Source organism: Arabidopsis lyrata (assembly GCF_000004255.2).
Source record: "Arabidopsis lyrata subsp. lyrata unplaced genomic scaffold ARALYscaffold_7, whole genome shotgun sequence".
Lineage (NCBI taxonomy): Eukaryota > Viridiplantae > Streptophyta > Magnoliopsida > Brassicales > Brassicaceae > Arabidopsis > Arabidopsis lyrata.
Genome location: NW_003302549.1, coordinates 22,174,425 through 22,194,494, shown reverse-complemented (window position 1 = coordinate 22,194,494; position 20,070 = coordinate 22,174,425). Strand labels below are relative to the sequence as shown.

At 36.5% G+C, this 20,070-nt stretch overlaps 3 protein-coding genes across 4 annotated transcripts; all 3 read left to right on the top strand.

The window, feature by feature from the left end:
• The first annotated feature begins 1,403 nt into the window (after positions 1-1,403).
• LOC9306772 (nuclear pore complex protein GP210) lies at positions 1,404-13,011 on the top strand. The gene is made up of 36 exons (XM_021019040.1): positions 1,404-1,895; positions 2,509-2,774; positions 2,948-3,114; positions 3,197-3,413; positions 3,692-4,038; positions 4,395-4,574; positions 4,658-4,793; positions 4,881-5,029; positions 5,187-5,298; positions 5,413-5,984; positions 6,085-6,208; positions 6,332-6,609; positions 6,703-6,801; positions 6,975-7,037; positions 7,237-7,428; positions 7,621-7,680; positions 7,815-7,883; positions 8,111-8,257; positions 8,351-8,470; positions 8,604-8,720; positions 8,871-9,026; positions 9,118-9,180; positions 9,273-9,343; positions 9,766-10,177; positions 10,298-10,400; positions 10,490-10,599; positions 10,722-10,793; positions 10,905-10,980; positions 11,086-11,193; positions 11,305-11,446; positions 11,523-11,597; positions 11,698-11,914; positions 12,022-12,076; positions 12,159-12,250; positions 12,354-12,414; positions 12,494-13,011. Exons 1-36 carry the CDS (start codon positions 1,723-1,725, stop codon positions 12,859-12,861), a joined length of 5,769 nt encoding a protein of 1,922 aa, XP_020874699.1. The 5' UTR covers positions 1,404-1,722; the 3' UTR covers positions 12,862-13,011.
• Positions 13,012-14,178: 1,167 nt separating this feature from the next.
• On the top strand, positions 14,179-16,105 carry LOC110226670. The gene has a single exon (XM_021019049.1). The coding sequence runs from the start codon at positions 14,287-14,289 to the stop codon at positions 15,940-15,942; it is 1,656 nt and encodes a 551-aa protein (XP_020874708.1). The 5' UTR covers positions 14,179-14,286; the 3' UTR covers positions 15,943-16,105.
• A 1,850-nt stretch (positions 16,106-17,955) lies between these two features.
• On the top strand, positions 17,956-20,007 carry LOC110226671. 2 transcript variants are annotated; one of them, XM_021019052.1, is made up of 2 exons: positions 18,016-18,370; positions 18,455-20,007. In XM_021019052.1, the coding sequence occupies exons 1-2, from the start codon at positions 18,100-18,102 to the stop codon at positions 19,726-19,728; spliced, it is 1,545 nt and encodes a 514-aa protein (XP_020874711.1). In that variant the 5' UTR covers positions 18,016-18,099; the 3' UTR covers positions 19,729-20,007. The 2 variants fall into 2 exon arrangements, with proteins under 2 accessions (XP_020874709.1, XP_020874711.1); XM_021019050.1 differs by having other exon boundaries at positions 17,956-20,007.
• The last annotated feature ends 63 nt before the right edge of the window (positions 20,008-20,070 follow it).

The following is a 20,070-nucleotide window of genomic DNA, read 5'->3' as shown; positions in this document are numbered from 1 at the left end:
TTTCTTGGCTTAGCTTTGTTGATTTTGGTGTTGTTGTGGCCTTGTCGTCATATTCCTCTTTGAAGAGATGATCGTTTGAAGGAGGGGAAGCCATCGTCGGTGAGGCTTGGTGGTGGTTAGTGTCTGATCCGTTTGGTCTGCAGGTTGGCATTGTAGTGGCTCAGTTCTGGTGGTGGTCCTGTGGCTGGTGGTTTCAAGGAGACGAACTCGTTTCGTTTCTTGGTCTGGTTTTTTATTTCTCTCATCTCTCTCTTCTTTGGTTGGTGTTTCTCGACAAGGATTGGTTAGTAGTATGGTTGGTTGAGGGTATGAAGCCTTAGTTTCAAGTTTAGGGATGGCAATATTGACTCCTAGTTTTGCCTCTTGTTACTTTCTGCCCGGTTATTGGGGTTATGAGTTTGTGAAGGTTTCGTTTTGTGGGTTCTTCATTTGGATGGTAGTCTCCTGCAAAGGCATCTACTAGCTCTCTTCTTTTTCCTTGTTTGGATTTAAGGTTTGAGTTCAAGACGATGTGGTAGGCTCGGTCTCTATTCCTTCTCTTGCGTGGCGTAACCAGTTCTTAGGCTGTAGATGGTTTTGGCTGGGTCTACGAATGTCCGCGTGTAAGGTTTGTTGGCCCTCTTTGGCGTTTTCCCCTTCGGATCTCAAGGCTTCTCCTTGTCCCTTCTCCTGCTTGTCTTCTCTGGTTTCTGGTGTGGTAGTGATGGTTAGGATCTGTGCTCTGATCCTCTTTTATCTGTGCTCGTTTCTGCTCGGGGTGTGGTTGTGTGAGCTTGTTTTTGTATCCTTCTCGGGCCTTTCATGTAAAGGCAATCTAATGATGGGTCCTCTGGTTGCTCCTGTTTGTAACCACTTTCCAGCGCCCAAAATGTTCTATGGAAAGTTCGTCAGATTCTTTTCGTGAAGAGTTTGCAGTTGTGTTGCTTGAGTCTTAGATATTTGCATTTCCCTGTACTTTAAGGTTTTCCTTCTTTTATGTCTGCCTTTTTTGGCCTTTGTCTCTGGGGGTTTCCATGTACCCGCCGGCTTAGTTTTCCGGGGGTTAGAGTCCCGCCGGCGTTAGTATTTCACCATGTATCCCAACTTTGTATTTCTCCCTTGGTTATATTTCATGAATTATTCAGACGAAAAAAAAAAAAAAAACTTTCTTGAAGATAGGCATACACAACAAAAAATATATGATCAAGTAAATTAACCCTAAAGAGCAAATTCTTGCTGCTTAGAAAACATAAAAGCCATAAAAAACCGTTGATGTGTAAACTTATAATTGTACTTAAGTCTTATGCTAAATTTTGAAATATGTAAAAATCTAGGGACCAAGCTTTTAAAGACAAAAAAAATCCCAAAAGCTTTTTTAAGTTCACATAAACCAAGAAGAAAAAAAAAAAAAAAAAAAAGCTTCCGAGCACCTGAAAAATCAAAATCTCATCGGCGCGTGAAGAACAACACTCTCCTCTTTGCAGAATCCAAGAAATCGCTAAAACGACACCGAATCCTCCCTCACCACCAATAGAATTCCTCCACGTCACCGTCGTTTCCCTCAATTTCCTTCCCCCTTTCCATAAACCCCTCTAAAAACCCTACTTTTAGGGTTTCAATCTCTTCCATCTTCAAGCTCTCTTCGATTTCACACGGTCACTCTTCACTCAAAAAAGCTACTCTACTTCTTCGATTCACTCTCCTTCGTCTGCGTTGATGTAGCAAAACAAAGAGAACAAAAAAATGGTCCGTGTCTCGTTCTGCTTCTTCTTTCTCCTTCTCCTGCTATCGGCTGGAGAAATTTCATCGCAATTAGGTTCTGGTCCACACATTACCGATGTTAACATACTCTTACCTCCGAAGATGAAGAACCCAGTTGAGTATCGCCTTCAAGGAAGTGATGGCTGCTTCAAATGGTACTTAGCTGAATTTCTGTCAATTGTTAAACTGTGAATAGAATGAGCTTGATTGAGGAATGATTGCTTTTTCTTAACTGGGTTTTTTGTAATAGAGCTTCAAAGTTCCTCAGAACAATATGATTAAGGAATGCTTAATTTGTGATATCGTTTCATGATTACTTGATTTCATCGGGCTTTTGCGGCAATGGTGTTCATTTCTGGATATGTATGCTGCTTGGTGTTTTATGTATGGAGCCACAATGGATTATTCTTAATTCTGCTTAGTGTGTGTTCTCTAGTGTTTACGAACTTAATTCCAGAGATACGACCTAATCTGGAGCATTAGAGTGTTATAGAACTCAAATGATTGATACTGGACATTAATTTTTTTTCTGTACAGTTTTCATGAAAGCTTAAAGTTTTTTCTTTTCAATTCATAGCTGTATTACTTGTTGATTCCGTGTCTGCTGCGTTTATCAAAGCTCTCACTTGTCATGAGATATTAGAGATCAAGGTTCTGTTTTCTTGTGAATACTTAAGCTGAATTGTTTTTATTCCTTGTGTCTTGTTCATTTCGAAATCTGTGAACAAAGTGATTACAAATCTAAGTTTTTTTTGTTTTAATTTGCAGGTCGTGGGATCATCATGACATTCTCTCAGTTACACCTGAGTTTAATTCGAGCAGTCATTGCTCGACCAGCGCGCGTCTCAGATCGATTTCTCCGTATAGTGGTAGAAAGGAGACTGCAGTTTATGCCACTGATATACAGACCGGGATGGTGATTCGCTGCAAGGTGTTTATTGACAACTTCTCACGGATTCAGATTTTTCATAATTCTATCAAGCTTGATCTTGATGGACTTTCAATGCTTAGAGTCCGCGCTTTTGATAATGAAGGTTAGTGCTTTCTATGGATTAACTGTGTCCTTTTCTTCATTCATGCTTTATAATTGGAGATTGTTTATCATACACATTCTTAAGAGTCACAAGTTAATAGACTAATGTTTTTATATAATGCACTGTTTTTCTTCAGTTTGTTCTGTACTTAATTTGCTAAAATCTATTTGCAGAGAACGAGTTCTCCTCACTGGTGGGTCTACAATTCATGTGGAAGCTGATGCCTGAAAGTGGTGGATCAACGCATCACCTTGCTCATGTGCCTTTGAAGGAATCTCCGTTGACTGACTGTGGAGGACTGTGTGGCTACTTGGATATCCAGAAAAAGCTTGAAGATAGTGTATGTATATTTATTGTTGAGTGTGAATTACCGAATCTAAAAATTTGATGATGAGAGATCTAATGTGATATGATAAATGCAGGGTGTATTTGCAGATTTGTTTGTCGTGAAGGGAACCAAAATTGGACATGAGAAGGTTTCAGTTCATCTGCTTGAGGCTCCTCTGACCCATATAGCCGATGATATAGTACTAACGGTGGCAGAGGCCATGTCTCTTGAACCTCGTTCACCAGTCTATGTCCTGATGGGAGCTTCTTTTGGTTACACGTTAAAGGTCATGCGTGGAAATGTTCCTCAAGGTTTGTCTGCATCTTGGAGATTAACTTGATATTTTGCAATGTTTGAGTTATTCGATAACCTTGTGTGTTTAAAGCTGAGGTTTTTTGATACATATGTCAATTGAAAACAATGTATAGAGCATCCTTAGTACATTTTCATATTAAACTTGCAGAATTATACGCTTTAGGATGTTGATTCATATTTTAAATACATGTAACTGTAGCTCGAGTGTGACATGCTATGTTATGTTGCTTTCCAATCCCGTTCTTGATTGGTCCATTGTTTATTTTATTTGCAGCCGTGCATCTACCATCACCACATCATAGATGGTCTGTGTTGAACACTTCTGTTGCTCAAGTGGATTCTTTGATAGGTCTGACTAAAGCGTTAAGCTTGGGGGTAACAACAGTTGTTGTTGAGGATACCCGGGTCGCTGGCCACATTCAAGGATCATCTATTAATGTTGTCACTCCAGATACTATTATCTTGTACATATCACCTTGGTCAATGTCAGGGGATCTTATTACAGAATCGAAACCTTTTCCATCATCGATGCATTGGTATGTGGTGTCTGGTCGTCAATATCTAATTCAAATGAAGATTTTCTCTGGAAGACCTGATGCACATGAAATCTATATAACTGAGGTATTTCTCTTCTTTTTTATACCTTTTTTTGCATGCCCACATGTAGTTTGCACCAGTTTCTTTGTGTGACAATATTACCTTGCCTCTGTATTTTTTTAGCTATAGGACGTGGTGACTAGTTTCTTTATCTTTAAGTTGTCAATCAATCGTCCATAAGCTTGTCTTTGGTCATGAGTCTCTTTATACTAGAGAGGAAACTGCTGGTGACATGTCTTTTGTCGCTGTTTTTTTCTCACTGCTGTTCATTTGTTTGCTTTTAAGTTTCTCTTCCCTTTGCCGAGTTATGTCCAGATGATTTATTGTAGATAATATTGCAGTTTTGTTCAACATAATAATTTCCTTTGTGTTGATTGCAGACGGATGACATAAAACTGTATGGAAAAGATTCAGAGTATTGGAAAATCTTCTCACTGCCAGATGAACTTTCCTCTGAATATGGTCAGCAAAATTCTAGAATTTTGAACGCAATGTCACCAGGATTAGGAGAGCTAATGGCTACATTGACTTACTTCAGTGGGCATCAGGAATCAAAAGAGGTGAGAAAATTATATATCTTTGGAAACCCTTTTGTCTCTTCCATTTGTTGGTATTGCAAGTTTAACAACTTCGTCTCTAGCAGGTTCTCAAAGTTGTCCAAGAAATTATGGTTTGTGAGAAAGTGCAGTTCACATTGAACAGTAAAGATGACACACCTAAGATTCTACTCCCTTGGACCCCTGCTGTTTATCAGGAGATGGAGCTAATTGTGACAGGAGGTTAGTTCCCAATCTATGGTTCTTGTGACCTATTCTTTTCCAGTTTGAAAAAGCATGGTGACTTGATGATTGTTCTCCTCAATGTAGGTTGTGCAAAAGCATCGAGTGACTACAAGTGGTTTACTTCAGATATGAGCATTTTGTCGGTGTCAGCTTATGGAATTATCCAGGCAAAGAGGCCTGGAATAGCCACTGTGAAGGTGGTGTCTACTTTCGATTCACAAAATTTTGATGAGGTACATTTTGCTTTATTGCATATTATCCATTAGTTGATGCTTCTACTGTTCTACAAATAGAGAGAAAATATTTATTTTAAATGCTCACACTCTTTTGTGACTTATCATGCTATGGCTCTACTTTAAATTGTGAGGCTTCAACTGATGTTTTCCATAGGTTATCGTTGAAGTTTCCATTCCATCCTCTATGGTTATGTTGCAAAACTTCCCAGTAGAGACAGTTGTTGGATCACACCTGAAAGCTGCTGTCACAATGAAGGCTTTAAATGGTTATAACCGGAACCTATTTTTTTAATACATCTGATGTTTATAGATCATCTCTGTTTTTTGGGTTTGCTTTATTTTCTTTAATATTGCTAACTTGGAGATCTTATATATATCAGGTGCCTTGTTCTCTAGATGTGATGCATTTAATTCATTGATAAAGTGGAAGACAGGGAGTGACTCTTTTGTTATTGTTAATGCAACATCTGAGATAATGATGTTGGACGAACTAAGAACCATGGACTCCAGCCCTCCTTGTTCACGGGCTTCTATATTGACTTCATCTCCTGGCCGAACAGTACTACAAGCAACTCTGGCAAAAGAGTTCCATTATTTTGATAAGTCTTTGAGTGAATCAATTGATTTGAAAGCAACTTTAAGTATCGGGGCCTATCTGCCACTTTCTGTCAGACAAGATAGTGACGGGAATCATCATGGTGGATATTGGTTTGATAAGGCACAAGAAGAAACTGATTTTGGTGTTAGTAAGCTATATCTTGTACCTGGGACATATGTTGACGTTATGCTTCTGGGGGGACCTGAAAGGTGGGATGACAATGTTGAGTTCACCGAGACTGTGAAGACATTGAATGAAGATGAGGAGGATCTTACAAGCAGAGTTAACGTCCATCATGAGTTTGACCGCCATGCTAACATGTATAGAATTTCGTGCCAGAAGCTTGGCTCCTATGTAAGTTGCAGACATTCTATGTGATTAATTTATATATGTTGGTATTACCTTTTATATCTAAAGTGAAGATGACACTGTCACCTCATCCCTGTTCATCCAGAAACTGGTCTTCTTGCGTGGGAATCTGGTGGGTATGGACCATCCTGTACCTGCAGTTGCAGAAGCTTTATTGTCTGTTCATTGCAGCTTCCCATCCTCTGTTGTGCTCATTGTTGATGAACCTGGTATGTTCAATATCTCCAATTCCATAGGTTGGATCTTTCAAGAGTTTCTCTAGAGGTTATTTACCTCTATTGTTGTATGCCATGATTTGCTCATGACATGAGGTTGTACATGTCATTTAACAGTTAACAAGCTTGATGTGATTAGAGCTGCTAGTCAAGCTGACAGGGCACCAGGACGACTTCGTGTAACTCCTGTGACTGTGGCAAATGGGCAGATAATTCGTGTGGCTGCTGTTGGTATTAGCGAGTTTGGAGAAGCTTTTTCAAACTCCTCAACTCTTTCTCTCAGGTGGGAACTGACCAGTTGCAACAATTTGGCATACTGGGACGATAATTATAACTCAAAAATGACAAAGTCTAGCTGGGAGAGATTTCTGGCTCTTCGCAACGAATCAGGATTGGTAAATATATTAAACCAAACCCCTGGTCCTTATTTCATTCTCCCGACGTTAATTTATTTATCTTTTACTATATACCATATACTGTTTTGACAGTGCACTGTCCGAGCTACCGTTTCTGGTATTGATTATTCATACTCAACTCCGCTTCCACAAGGTTCTCAAAGTACTCTCACTGATGCTGTACGCTTACAGGTATGCATTTTGGAAGACTAATTGTTATAGCTTTATTCATTACTCCCACATTTCTTAATCATCTACGCTTAAGGCTCCAATTAGACTTTCCTTCAGTTATCTGAATTACCTTGTTACTATCTCAGATACGACTGTAGTTGTTTCTTATTTCTGCAAATTGGTTGAATATGCAGTTGGTTTCCACACTAAGAGTCACACCAGAGTTCAACCTGGTCTTTTTTAATCCGAATGCCAAGGTAAATCCTACTCATTAGGAAGCGTTTCCCTTTAAAAATTGGTAAACAGTAGATTGATAGTTTGATGCATACATTGGAAGCATGGATGGTTTGCAACAAGTATTTGCATTTCCCCATTTTTTTTTGTCTCTGGTTCTACATAGTTTGAGAGCACCACAACTAGGTCTGTAATACTAATTCAATAGTTTTCCTCCCGAAGGTAAATTTGTCAATGACTGGAGGGAGCTGTTTGTGGGAAGCAGTTGTGAATAATTCTCGTGTAGCAGAAGTTATTCGACCCCCATCTGGCCTGCAATGCTCGCAAATGATGCTATCTCCAAAAGGGTTGGGGACTACACTCGTGACAGTATACGACATTGGGGTTTCTCCTCCACTTTCTGCTCTTGCATTGGTAAGTTTGTGCTCTTAGCATGATAATTTGATTCTGGAGACTTGTGGGATTTTATTGATTTGTTAATGTACAATGAACATGACTATGACTGACGGGAGTATATTTTGGGGCCTGTTCTGTGGAGATCAGTGCGTGGGTTGTCACTCTTGATTCTAGTCTAGTCTAATCCTTCATGCAATTCTTATTATACAGATTAAAGTTGCAGATGTGGACTGGATAAAGATTGCATCTGGGGATGAGATAAGTATAATGGTATGTTTAGCAGACATATCCCTTTCTTGAGTATTGTATTATTCCCTCCCCATTTGTTTTAAGTTCTTTTTGGTTCCACATTGCTTTCTGTGATCTCTAGTATGGTATTCTCATACCTAATTTGAATGTGGCAGGAAGGAAGTACACACTCCATTGATCTCTTGACTGGCATTGACGATGGGATGACCTTTGATTCTTCCCAGGTTTAAGACCAATTTCTTGTAGATACTCGCATGTTCTTGTTTTTCTTGCTCTAACAAGTTTTGAAATAAGCATTGTCTATCTAGCTCCACGCCTACACCAATCGAATATATCTGTTTTTTTTTATATAAAAATGATCAATAGAATGTACGACAAAGTCTCTTAATTACTAAATTTCTTATTAGCTGTTCATATAAGTTATTGATTGCTAAACTGTTGATAAGTGCAGTACCCACTTATGGACATTATGGTGCATATTGAGGATGATCTCGTAGAGCATGTCACTGTTGATGATAATTCACTTTCGGTTGGTGAACACGTGGGAACTTCCTCTTTTAAAATTGCTGCTAGACGACTGGGAATCACAACCCTATATGTGAGTGTACTTCTTGACTTTTTCATTGCTGTTATGATTTTGTTCTAGAACTAGGACATTTAGGTACATCTGAAGCAATTTTTTTTTTAATAGGTCAGCGCAAGACAACAATCAGGAGATAAAATACTTAGCCAAACTATTAAAGTCGAAGTTTATTCCCCTCCAAGACTTCACCCACAAGGAATATTTCTTGTTCCCGGTGCTTCTTATGTGGTATGATAGATATATATATATATATATATATATATATATATATATATATATCTTTTAATCTCTGAGATTTGGGTCACTGTCTAGTCCACAAAACGATTCTTTTGTCTGATATGCATTTTTTTTCTACTTATAGCTCACTATTGAAGGAGGCCCGACCATGAATGTTTCTGTTGACTACACCACTGTGGATAACGAAGTTGCAAAGATTGAAAAATCAGGACGCCTATACGCAACATCACCCGGCAACACGGTAGGGGCAAAATGCTTCGAATCTACCTTGTTTTTTCAATTCCAATAAATCAGGACAAAATTTGGCTATGAAATCATTTCCAGCTAGGCTTTATGGAAAGATGTGGACTCAAAAGATATGACATTTTGACCTTTTCTCTTTGGGGATCAGACAATCTATGCAACGATTTACGGGAGTGAAGGTACTGTAGTTTGTCAGGCAATTGGCAATGCCGAAGTAGGACTTCCTGCTGCTGCGATGCTGGTAGCTCAAAGTGACACTATGGCCGTTGGTCATGAAATGCCTATGTCCCCATCATTTCCTGAGGTGAGAATCATAAGCCAGATATGACTCACTGTTTAGGTTAATTCGTCTGAGAGCTCACTTGCAAAAATCTGATTCCTGGTTACATTATCAGGGAGATCTTTTGTCATTTTATGAGCTCTGCAGCGCATACAAGTGGACTATTGAAGATGAGAAGGTCCAATTCAGTGTTCACCCTTACAGTATAAATAGTAATCTATTTTTTCAACTCCTATGTTTATGACTGAAAGCTCTGTTTTTCTTGTTAAGGTGTTAATTTTCATTGCATCATCCATTAATGTGGAAGAGAATGCTGGCTTTGTCAATGTCGTCCAAGGAAGGTAACTTAAGATTATCGCATGTGCTCTTGCATTTATACTCTATAGATTAATAAAATGCAAACCATTGTCCAATTATGGTTATTAAATATTTTCAGGTTGGCTAATTAAAACTTATCCTAATAGAGAAGTTACTTTTCACTAGTCTAAAATATCCTTACAAGGCATCATCATGCTAAGCATCATTCATCTTTTTAAAGTAGGCTCAGCTAGTGAAATTAGCTTGCGTTAAACATTGTTGGAACAATTACTTACTCAAGCTTAGAAGGCAATGACACATTTAGTAATAACTTGAGCTTAGTATTCTTGTATTCTGTTCAGCTAAGGTTTATGTAGATTAGTAAACTTTGACGACTCACAAACATATTCACATAAGCTAGACAACTTAGGAAATTCTAACGAGCAGCTTATCTTTTCTCTTACAGATCAGCTGGCAAAACCAGAGTCACAATTGCCTTCTCATGTGATTTCGTGTCTCCTGGCTTGTACTCTGAATCTAGAACATATGAAGCGTCAATGATTTTATCTGTTGTGCCTGATCTCCCTCTTTCGCTTGGCGCTCCTATGACTTGGGTTCTTCCGCCTTTTTATACATCATCTGGTCTATTACCTTCATCTCTAGAGCCACAGAAGCATAGGGATGGCCAAAGTCACAAAGGCAATATAGTCTATTCCATATTGAAAGACTGTAGCTCTCGGGCTGATTTTGAACGAGATACCATATCAATAAATGGCGGAAGTGTCAAAACAACAGATAGCAACAATGTTGCATGTATTCAAGCCAAAGACCGCACAAGTGGAAGGATTGAGATTGCTGCTTGTGTGAGGGTTGCAGAGGTATTTTGAATGTGGAAGTCTGTACATTAACTATCTTTCAGTTTGTAGAGGATCGTTGTCATTTCTTACTTCATTTATCTTCTATAAGTCTACTTTGTTGGTAACATAGAATTCTTTCAGGTTGCTCAAATAAGAATGAAGAGTGAGGGGATCCCTTTCCACGTGATAGATCTTGCTGTTGGCGGTGAACTTGAACTTCCAATCAATTACTATGACACTTTAGGTAATGCTCTCGTACTTTTATGTGAAAGCTTCATTTTTTGGTGTGTTTGTTTTTATTTTATTTTAATATCTTTGGTTTTATTTGGAAAGGAATCCCTTTTCTCGAAGCACATGGTGTTATTACATATAATGTCGAAACCAATCATCGTGATGTTGTATCTATTAAGACTGTCAATGACCAACCAAGTGCCTACATTAAGGTGCGTTGATCCTTATTATGAATTGATACATGTTGTGCTTATTTAACATACTTAGTCAAAAATAGTTTACTCAAGTCAGTTAGGATTTTTGACGTACAATCTATCTTCTGTATATAATGAAGGGAATAAAACATGGCAAAGCTCTCATTCGGGTTTCCATTGGCGGTAATCTCAGGAAATCAGACTATGTTCTGGTAAGGACTAATATCATGAATTTAGTTACCTAACTTTAACAAATTTCTCTGTAAAGAAATAACTTTATGTCATGTAGGTATGCATATATCACAGGTGTTTTCTTTTGCCAGGTTTCAGTTGGGGCGCATATCTTTCCTCAAAACCCGGTCATTCACACTGGAAATGTGTTAAATTTCAGCATAGCAGGTAAAATGTCAAATCAAATCTACATGATCATGGCATTTTAATGCCCATTCTGTTAAAAAATACAGATTTCTTGCAAAAATCTAAGAAACTTGTAATGTGATTTAGGGTCTGATCATGAAGTCTCTGGTCAATGGGTTACATCAAACAGAAGTGTCCTATCCGTAAATGTGGCATCTGGCCAAGCTAAAGCGATCAGCCAAGGCTCAACTCACAGTAATATCAATTTATCTTTTCGTGCTTTTTCTTGTGCATCAGTTGGATTTCTAAAGGATCCACTAAGAGGTATTCTTTATCCTGCTACTGATCTTTGTTGCATATGCACAGTTACATTTGAAGGTCATGGTTTGAAACTGCAAACAAAAGTCACAGTGCTATTTGGAAACACCATATACGTCGACTCTCCAAGTGAAACACTGGCAAATATCCACGTCCCTGCAGAAGGATATAAATTTCCAGTGAAATTCAGGTCTGTAATCTCTTAATGTTGCATTGTAAAAACATATATGCAACAAATTAGTCACTGGTGATAATAACTGCAACAGGGAGAACAAGTTTGCAGTCTCTGAAAATGGAAACAAGGCCACGTTTAACTGCCAAGTAGACCCTCCGTTTATAGGGTATTGCTGCTTACTTCAACTATACTTTCTTGCAGTGAATTTACTTGTGTATATATAAATGCTCGTTCTTGCCTTGACTCTTATTTATCTTGCATTGAAGATACGCAAAGCCATGGATGGATCTCGTTACGGGCAACACTTATTGTCTTTTCTTCCCATACTCACCAGAGCATCTGGTTCGCTCCATGTCTATAACAAAAGACATGAAACCTCATGTGTCCTTCTCTGTTAATGCTTCACTTAAAGAAGCTCGTCATGTTTCGGGATCTGCATCTGCACTTCTTATTGGAGGGTTTTCTGTAACAGGGCCAAATAAGGTTATCAAGTTTCTTAATTTCTTTGCATTTCTGAAACAATAGTTAAGCGAAGCCTATAATTTCAGAGATGTGCTATTATGTGAGTTTGACTTGGAAATATCTTGCAGTTGAATATAAACCCAGATTCAAACACGACAAGTATTTCAATAGTGGGGAACACTGGTAAATTCCATTATCCATTGTTAGTTCGTTTTTTTTTCCTTATGAAAGAAATGCAAAAGATACTTAATATTACTCATTGCAGATGTTCAAATTCACTGCCGCAACAAAGGTAGGTTATCGATCAACTTGATCAAAAGGGAAGATTTTGGTATCGCAGGGCTTGCACTATACAAGGTGATTTCTCCCTTAAACCCTATCTATAAGTTAGGTAATCTGATCCATACTAATAAAAGATCAACAATATAGTAAGCTATTGATATTTATCAACCATTTTCAGGTGAATGTGTTAAGATCAGAGCAATTCACAGATATAATCCGCATCACTCTCCCCGCTACTGGTGAGCTAATTCTTATTACACCAGTTATAGACTAGGCTCTGGTTCTTCAACTTACCATGTGATGAAATGTTCTCTACAGGCCAAAGTGTAGAAATTGATGTCTCCTATGACACGGGCGAGTCCCTAGTAGCTTCGTCTAAAGATGGATACTCTGTTTTGTTCAAGATACTATGGTGCGTTTTGGTGTTGGCAATATCAGTGATCATCTTGATGAAAGTGATAGATAGACAAGGGCCAATTGGTCCAACAGGAGCTACTAGAACTGCAACAAACAGTGGAACTGCAGCACCGGGAACACCAGAAAGAAGAAGCGGTGCAGTTATATACCATGAGGAATCTCCAAGAACACCATCACCGTTTATGGAGTATGTGAAGAGAACAGTGGATGAAACTCCCTATTACAGAAGAGAAGGAAGAAGAAGGTTTAATCCTCAAAACACAATGTAGAAATTTAGATTTTGACGATGATATTTTGTTGTGTGAGTTGTAAACTACCGAACCTAAGGCCAGCAATGTTTATATCATTTGTGCATTTTCATCAATGGATCCGTAATTTGATATGTTTATTTAGGTTTTTGAATTAAGGGATTTATTAAATGAAGAGTTCGAAATGTGATTCACAGAAGATCAAAGCCGATGTTTACAAAAAGAAGCCATGGAGAGTGATGTGGGAACATTTTAAGTTGTTTTGATCAAAAGTTTTTTTGGGCAACAAGAACCAAAGATGTTATGCATGCGTGATGTATCCTCCTACGGCTACGTGATAAAAAAAACGTGTACACAAGCACCAGTTTACTCTCTACTCCAATCCCAAACTTTGAACTTGGCAAAAGAGATAATTCACATGTGTCGCTTGTAAAGCAACAAACAATTAATGATTTTAGATACGAGAGTGGAAATATAAAGTTGGATGTTCGATGTGATACGATTTCTTCCAAGTGCCATAGAGGTCATCCTTCTTCCTTATTCATTCTCTCACTTTTTCTTCGAGTTTTCCTCAGCTTGTAAACAAATTGTGTATGGCTTGCTGGTTGAGTTGTGATGTGAAGAACATGCAACACAGTATATTGTAAGCTAAAAAGGACAATTACATGATATTGTCTTAATTTGATACTCGATTTATACAAATCAAGCTATGATCAATGATTGTAACTTCTCACTACTCAAGTGAAAATACTAATTGGTGATTAAATTTACAAATACTATAAAAAACCAAGTTTTCGTAGGCCAAGGATTGATTCTCTTGAGTTGTAATGAAGTCTCCATAGGTGTAGGCCAAAGATCGAATCATTTCAAATAGTTTTATATTGTTAGGAAAAATAATGCACCTTGCATTTTAGCCACCCATAGACGTCTTTAATAGCAATAAAATTTTGGATTTCTATGGGCACGGGAAATAGTCTGAATTTTGGTATGAGATTCCACTACCATATTGAATAGTTTAGTATCCACTACCACATTAGTTAACTTCTTGGAGAAGTAAAACAGTTTCTCCTCAGTCTCCAGCATCATTTTTTCGTACCAAAAAAAAAAAAGAATCTTTGTAACTATGACGCTTCAATAGGCAAAGGACTAGATTCTTTTTTTTTTCGTTAAAGATATTCCTTACTTTTTAGTATCAAATAGGTAATCTCATGTTCCAATTCAAGTACTATAAAATATTATCCAACATCCATAGATGTAAGAGAATAAATTCATATATTTCTTTTTTTTTCTTACTAAAGAATAAATCATATATTTATCTGATTTTTCTTTTTTAATGTACAAATAGGCTGTAAAAGAAGAAGACAAAAGTGAAAAGAGAAGTCGAAACTTTGTTCCATAACAAAAAAAAAGGGAACAAGGTAAGACGAAAGTTCCAACATCGCAACCATGGATAAAATGGAACTAAGACAATGCCCCGCTCATGATTCTCCACTAAAATATATAAAAATTTCATCAAAATGCGATGCGTGCTACGAAGATCACCATGACAACAAGCAAGGCTACAAGTGTAATTTCTGCGAGTTTTATCTCCATGAGGAATGCGTCAACGTCAAAATTTCTTCTCGTCATAAACACCCTCTCAAGCTCATCAAAAGGTATGACCAAGAGTTATGTTGTCTTTGCGGAACCGATAGAATTCCTCAAATACTTTATCAATGTTCAAAATGTTCTTTCCGTATATGTATCCCTTGTGCGAGAAAACCTCTGATCTTTGAACAAACTAAGGCCCATGAACATAAACTCCTTCAAGTACCGATGAAACTCCGCTTCATTTGTGATGCATGTGGGTTGTGTAGTACAGAATACCCGTGTCTTTGTCTTCAATGTTGTTTCGTAATCCATCGAGCTTGCATCTTCTTACCACGTGTTATAAAAATCAACCGCCATGACCATCGTATTTCTCATGTTTCTTCTCTTGGCCCTGGGAAGTGGATTTGTAGGGTATGTTATGAGCATATTAATGGAGAGTACGGAGCATATTCTTGCTTGGTTTGTTCTTATGTTTTTCATTCAAAATGTGCTACAACATCTTTAACCATTTGGGATAGGAGAGAACTTGAAGGGGTACCCGAAGAAGATGAAATAGAAGAAAGCAAACCGTTCATAGTGATAGATCAAAACTTAATAAAACATTTTAGCCATGAACACAATCTCAAGGCTTCATTATCATCATTAAGGCTCGAGGAACCAAGAGAACATTGCTATGCATGCACTCTTCCTTTTTATTCGGAATTGTGTTACAAATGTACACAATGTGAATTTATTCTTCATGATACATGCGCTAATCTCCCTCTCAAGAAAAGACACCAAATAAGCCCGCAAATACTTACTTTGTGTGACAAAGGTCAGTTTGGCATAGGCTTTGCAAACTTGTTTATTTGTTTTGCTTGTGGACGTTATTGCACCGGTTTCTCGTATATTAAGAAATATTTTCACCTTTACATCACAATTGATGTGCGGTGTGCTTCAATTTCTGATACATTTAAACATGAAAGTCATCCACATTGGTTATTTGTAATTCTGGTAGACGAGACAGCCGGAACGAAATGTGAAGGTTGTGACTTGGCTCCTATGTTTCTTCTACGTTGCAAGGGAAATGATGATTGTGGTGGCTACAATTTATGTTTCACATGCGCTACTTTACCCACATTGGTAAGACACAGATATGATGATCACCCTCTCTCCTTATGCTATGGTGAGAAAAATATGAATGTGACATTTTGTTGCGGAATATGCGAAGAGGAAGTATATTCGAAGAATTGGTTTTACAAATGCAATGATTGTAGCTCCACTCTTCATACTAAATGTGTAATTAAGAACCTAATACACTCAAGAATAGGAGACAGTTTAGTGTTGGGTGACAAGGGGTCATTTGATTTGCTTCCCAATAATCGTCTCTCTCGGCCGATTTGCTATTTATGTAAGACTCGTTGTATGGGTGATTTAGTGTTAAACAATAAGGCGGATACAAATATATTCATATGCTGTTTTTGTGGCTTTTCTAAGAATTTTCTTGGGAAGCCCAGATTCTTACGCGATTAAAATTAGAGTAAAAGGTACATGCCACACGTGTATTATGGCAATTAGTACTGAAATTAATTAAAAAGGTATCAATGAATAAAGTGAAAATTTAAGGAAAAAAATGTACTTAAATTAATTTATAGAATTTTTAGCTGCATTTTATCATGTCTAAGTTGTAATATAATTTGTAAATGAATGAAAACTGTACTGATTAAAGAAACATAATCAACTATAAAATAAAGATGTTTCTTTTATTTTTACAAAAGATTTAATTTTGTATTCAACCAAAACATTGTTAGGTAACTAAACTCATTAGTGGGTTGAGGTTTTCATTTTGAATGAGGAAGTAAGTCAAGTTGGAGAACGTTTTTCTGACGGCGGTGTTCATCGTCGCGCATCAAGCAGTTAAACACATTGAACATATTAAAAATATTAAAATAATACATGACGGATTATATTGCGAAACGAAGTTATACTGCGGAACATGTTTGAATCAATATTAATAAAAAATTTAAAATATTATGAATCCGTCGCTTCAATACGGGTTCAATCAGCTTGATTTAGTTAAGATTGTATAAAATAAATATTGTCAGTTATATTAATGACAATTATAAACTATAAAATATAAATATCTTAAAAAATGATACAATTTAAAATCTTTTTTATAATACATAATCATAAAATTTAAAAAATCACAAATTTTAGAAAACAAATCTTTTCGCGGTGTACCACGGGTCACAACCTAGTTAAAATTTATAGTAATAGATATGAAGCTTTATGCAACTTACACAAATTTTCTATTATCAATGTTGATTATCAACTTACACAAAAGTTTATGATTAATTTTTTTAACCCCTCATTGTTTTTCTAAATGACAATTTCAGAGTGGTGAATAGGGGTGGGCAAACAAACCAAACCGAAATGAACCGAAATAAATGATTTGTATTGGTTATTATTTAGCCTAAAACCCATTTGGTTGTCAATTTTAGTAAGTTTTCGGTTTAGGTTTGGTTTGGTTAAAAACTATAAAACCGAATGTTTTTGTTTTTGTTTTTGTTTTGAAGAACATTTAGAATAATTATATATAATTTTATTTGTTCAGTTTATATTTTGTTTAATAATGTCCTTAAAAATAATTTTAGTATGCTTATAAATATTTGAATTCTATTCTTTGAGTTATGTTTATTTATTGATTGATATATTATTTTTATACTATGTTTATTTTTAATTATGCATCAAAATTATATACTTTTTTGTAAGAATTATGAATATTAACCTAAAAAACGGATTTAAACCGAAACCGAACCGAACCGAACCGGGATATATATGGTTTTTAACTTTTTAGTATATGGTTTTATTTTTATAAAACCGATAAACCGTAAAAACCAAACCGAATTATATATGGTTTCTAATTTTCTATATGGTTTTAGTTTTTGCACAACCAAAAAACATTAAACCAAAAAAACCGAACCAAAACCAAACCGAAAAATCATACCTCCACCCTTTACTGGTGAATTCAAATATTTTCATGGTGTTTTTTTCCTATATTGTTTCATGTTGTTTTATTTTATTTTGTTAAACATTCATAATGTTTAATTTAATATTTTTGTTTTAAACTAAATTAAGTTTACGAATTACGCCAAATTGTTAGATTGACATACGAACTAACTAGTTGTGTTTTCTAATCCAAGAGGAAACCTCTTTGCAGTTTAGAGAGACTAAACACTTTAACCATAGAGAAAGCTCAAAGAATACCCAACTACCTTCTTCGAAAATCATTTGCTTCTAGACCTTGCCGAATTTCACGAGTCTGTTCATCAAATTTCATCTATGTAACATCTGAAGAATATTGATATCATCGAAATAAGTATCTTTAAAATTATGATGTAAATACGCAAAGCAATAGATTCTCTTTTTCTTTAAAGCTATTCCTTACTTTTAAGTATCAAATAGGTAATCTCATATTCCAAATCAAGTTAAAATTAAACTATAAATCCAATGTCCAAAAGATTTAGTATAACGTAAGAGAATAATCGCTTTTTTAGTTTTGTGCTTTTCTTTGATTGTTCTTTTTATATACAAACACCCTGCAAAAGAAAACGACAAAAGGGAAAAGAGAAGCCTAAAATTTGTTCTAAAACAAAAAAGGAACAAGGTAAGAAGAAAGTAATCGCAATTATGGATCTAGGACAATGCCCCACTTGTCAATTTCCTCTAAAATATACAAAAATCTCAACGAAATGTGATGCGTGCTACGAAGATCACCATGACAACAAACAAGGCTACAAGTGTGATTACTGCTCGTTTTGTCTCCATGAGGAATGCATTAACGCCAACCTTCCTTCTCGTCATAAACACCCTCTCATGGTCACAAATAGCTATAACTCAAGGTTATGTCATCTTTGTGAAACCAAAAGGTATCCTCAAATACTTTATCAGTGTTCAAAATGTTCTTTTCTTATATGTATCCTTTGTGCGAGAAAACCTCTGATCTTTGACCAAACTAAGGCGCATGACCATGAACTCGTCCAAGTAATGATAAAACTCCCCTTCACTTGTGATGCATGTGGATTGTGTAGTACTGAATACCCGTGTCTTTGTCTTCAATGTTGTTTCATGATCCATCGAGCTTGCATCTTCTTACCACGTGTTATATACATCAACCGCCACGACCATCGTATCTCTCATGTTTCTTCTCTTTCCCCTGGGAAGTGGATTTGTAGGGTATGTTATGAGCATGTCAATGAAGAGTATGGAGCATATTCTTGCTTGATTTGTTCTTATTTTGTTCATTCAAAATGTGCAACAAATAGAAATATTTGGGATGGTAGAGAACTTGAAGGGGTACCCGAAGAAGATGAAGAAGAAGAAAGCAAACCATTCGAAGTGATAGATCAAAACCTAATAAAACATTTTAGCCATGAACACAATCTCAAGGCTTTATCATCATCTAGGCTAGAGGAACCAAGAAAACATTGCTGTGCATGCACTCTTCCTTTCTATTCTGAATTGTGCTATAAATGCACACAATGTGATTTTATTCTTCACGATGCATGCGCTAATATCCCTCTGAAGAAAAGACATGCGATAAGCACACAAAAACTTACGTTGTGTGCCAAAAGTCATCATGGCGAAAACTTTGAAAACTTGTTTCTTTGTGTTGCGTGTCAACGTTATTGCACTGGTTTTTCATATAATATTACCGGGGATGATAACAACCCCCAATGCAGCATTGATGTGCGATGTGCTTCAATTGCTGATGCATTTAAAGATGAAAGTCATCCACATTGGCTATTTGTATTTTTTGATTTGTTTTACTCAAGGTGTGAAGGTTGTGACTTGAATTGTTGGTTTTATCTACGTTGCAAGGATAAAGATGATTGTGGTGGCTACAATTTATGCTTCACATGCGCAACTTTACCCACATTGGTAAGACACAAATACGATGATCATCCTCTATCCTTATGCTACGGTGAGAAAAATGTGAATGCGACATATTGTTGCGGGATATGTGAAGAGGATGTATATTCAAAGAGTTGGTTTTACAAATGCAATGAATGTGGCTCTACTCTTCATACTAAATGTGTATTTCAAAATCTAATTCACTCAAGATCTGGATACAGTTTAGTGATTGGTAACAAGGGGTCATATGATTTGCTACCAAACAATCATCTCTCTCGGCCAATTTGCTATTTATGCAAGATCCGTTGTATGGGTGATTTTGTTCTCCACCAAAAGGCGGATACAAGTATATTCATATGCTGCTCTTGTGGATTTGATTATAAAGATTTGGTTAGGAGGTATTGAAGACTAAAAAAGTGATAAGAGTTTATTGCGATGATTAGTATTGAATTATTTTATAGCTTGTAACTTTCGTTTCATGTGTCTTGTAATTAATTTATAAACATAAAAAAATTGTCTTGGTACATGTTTAATATATCTCAGCTTAGATATTTGTCAAACTGTGATTAGAATGAGCTTGATTGAAGAATGATTGCTTAGCCTTTTCTACAGTAGATTATTCACCATCCCAGTAAATTCTACAGTGAGGCAATGTCTCTTGAACCTCATTCACCAGTCTATACCCTTATGAGAGCTACATTGATTTACATCAATAAGAATCAGGATTCTAAAGATGTGAGATGATTT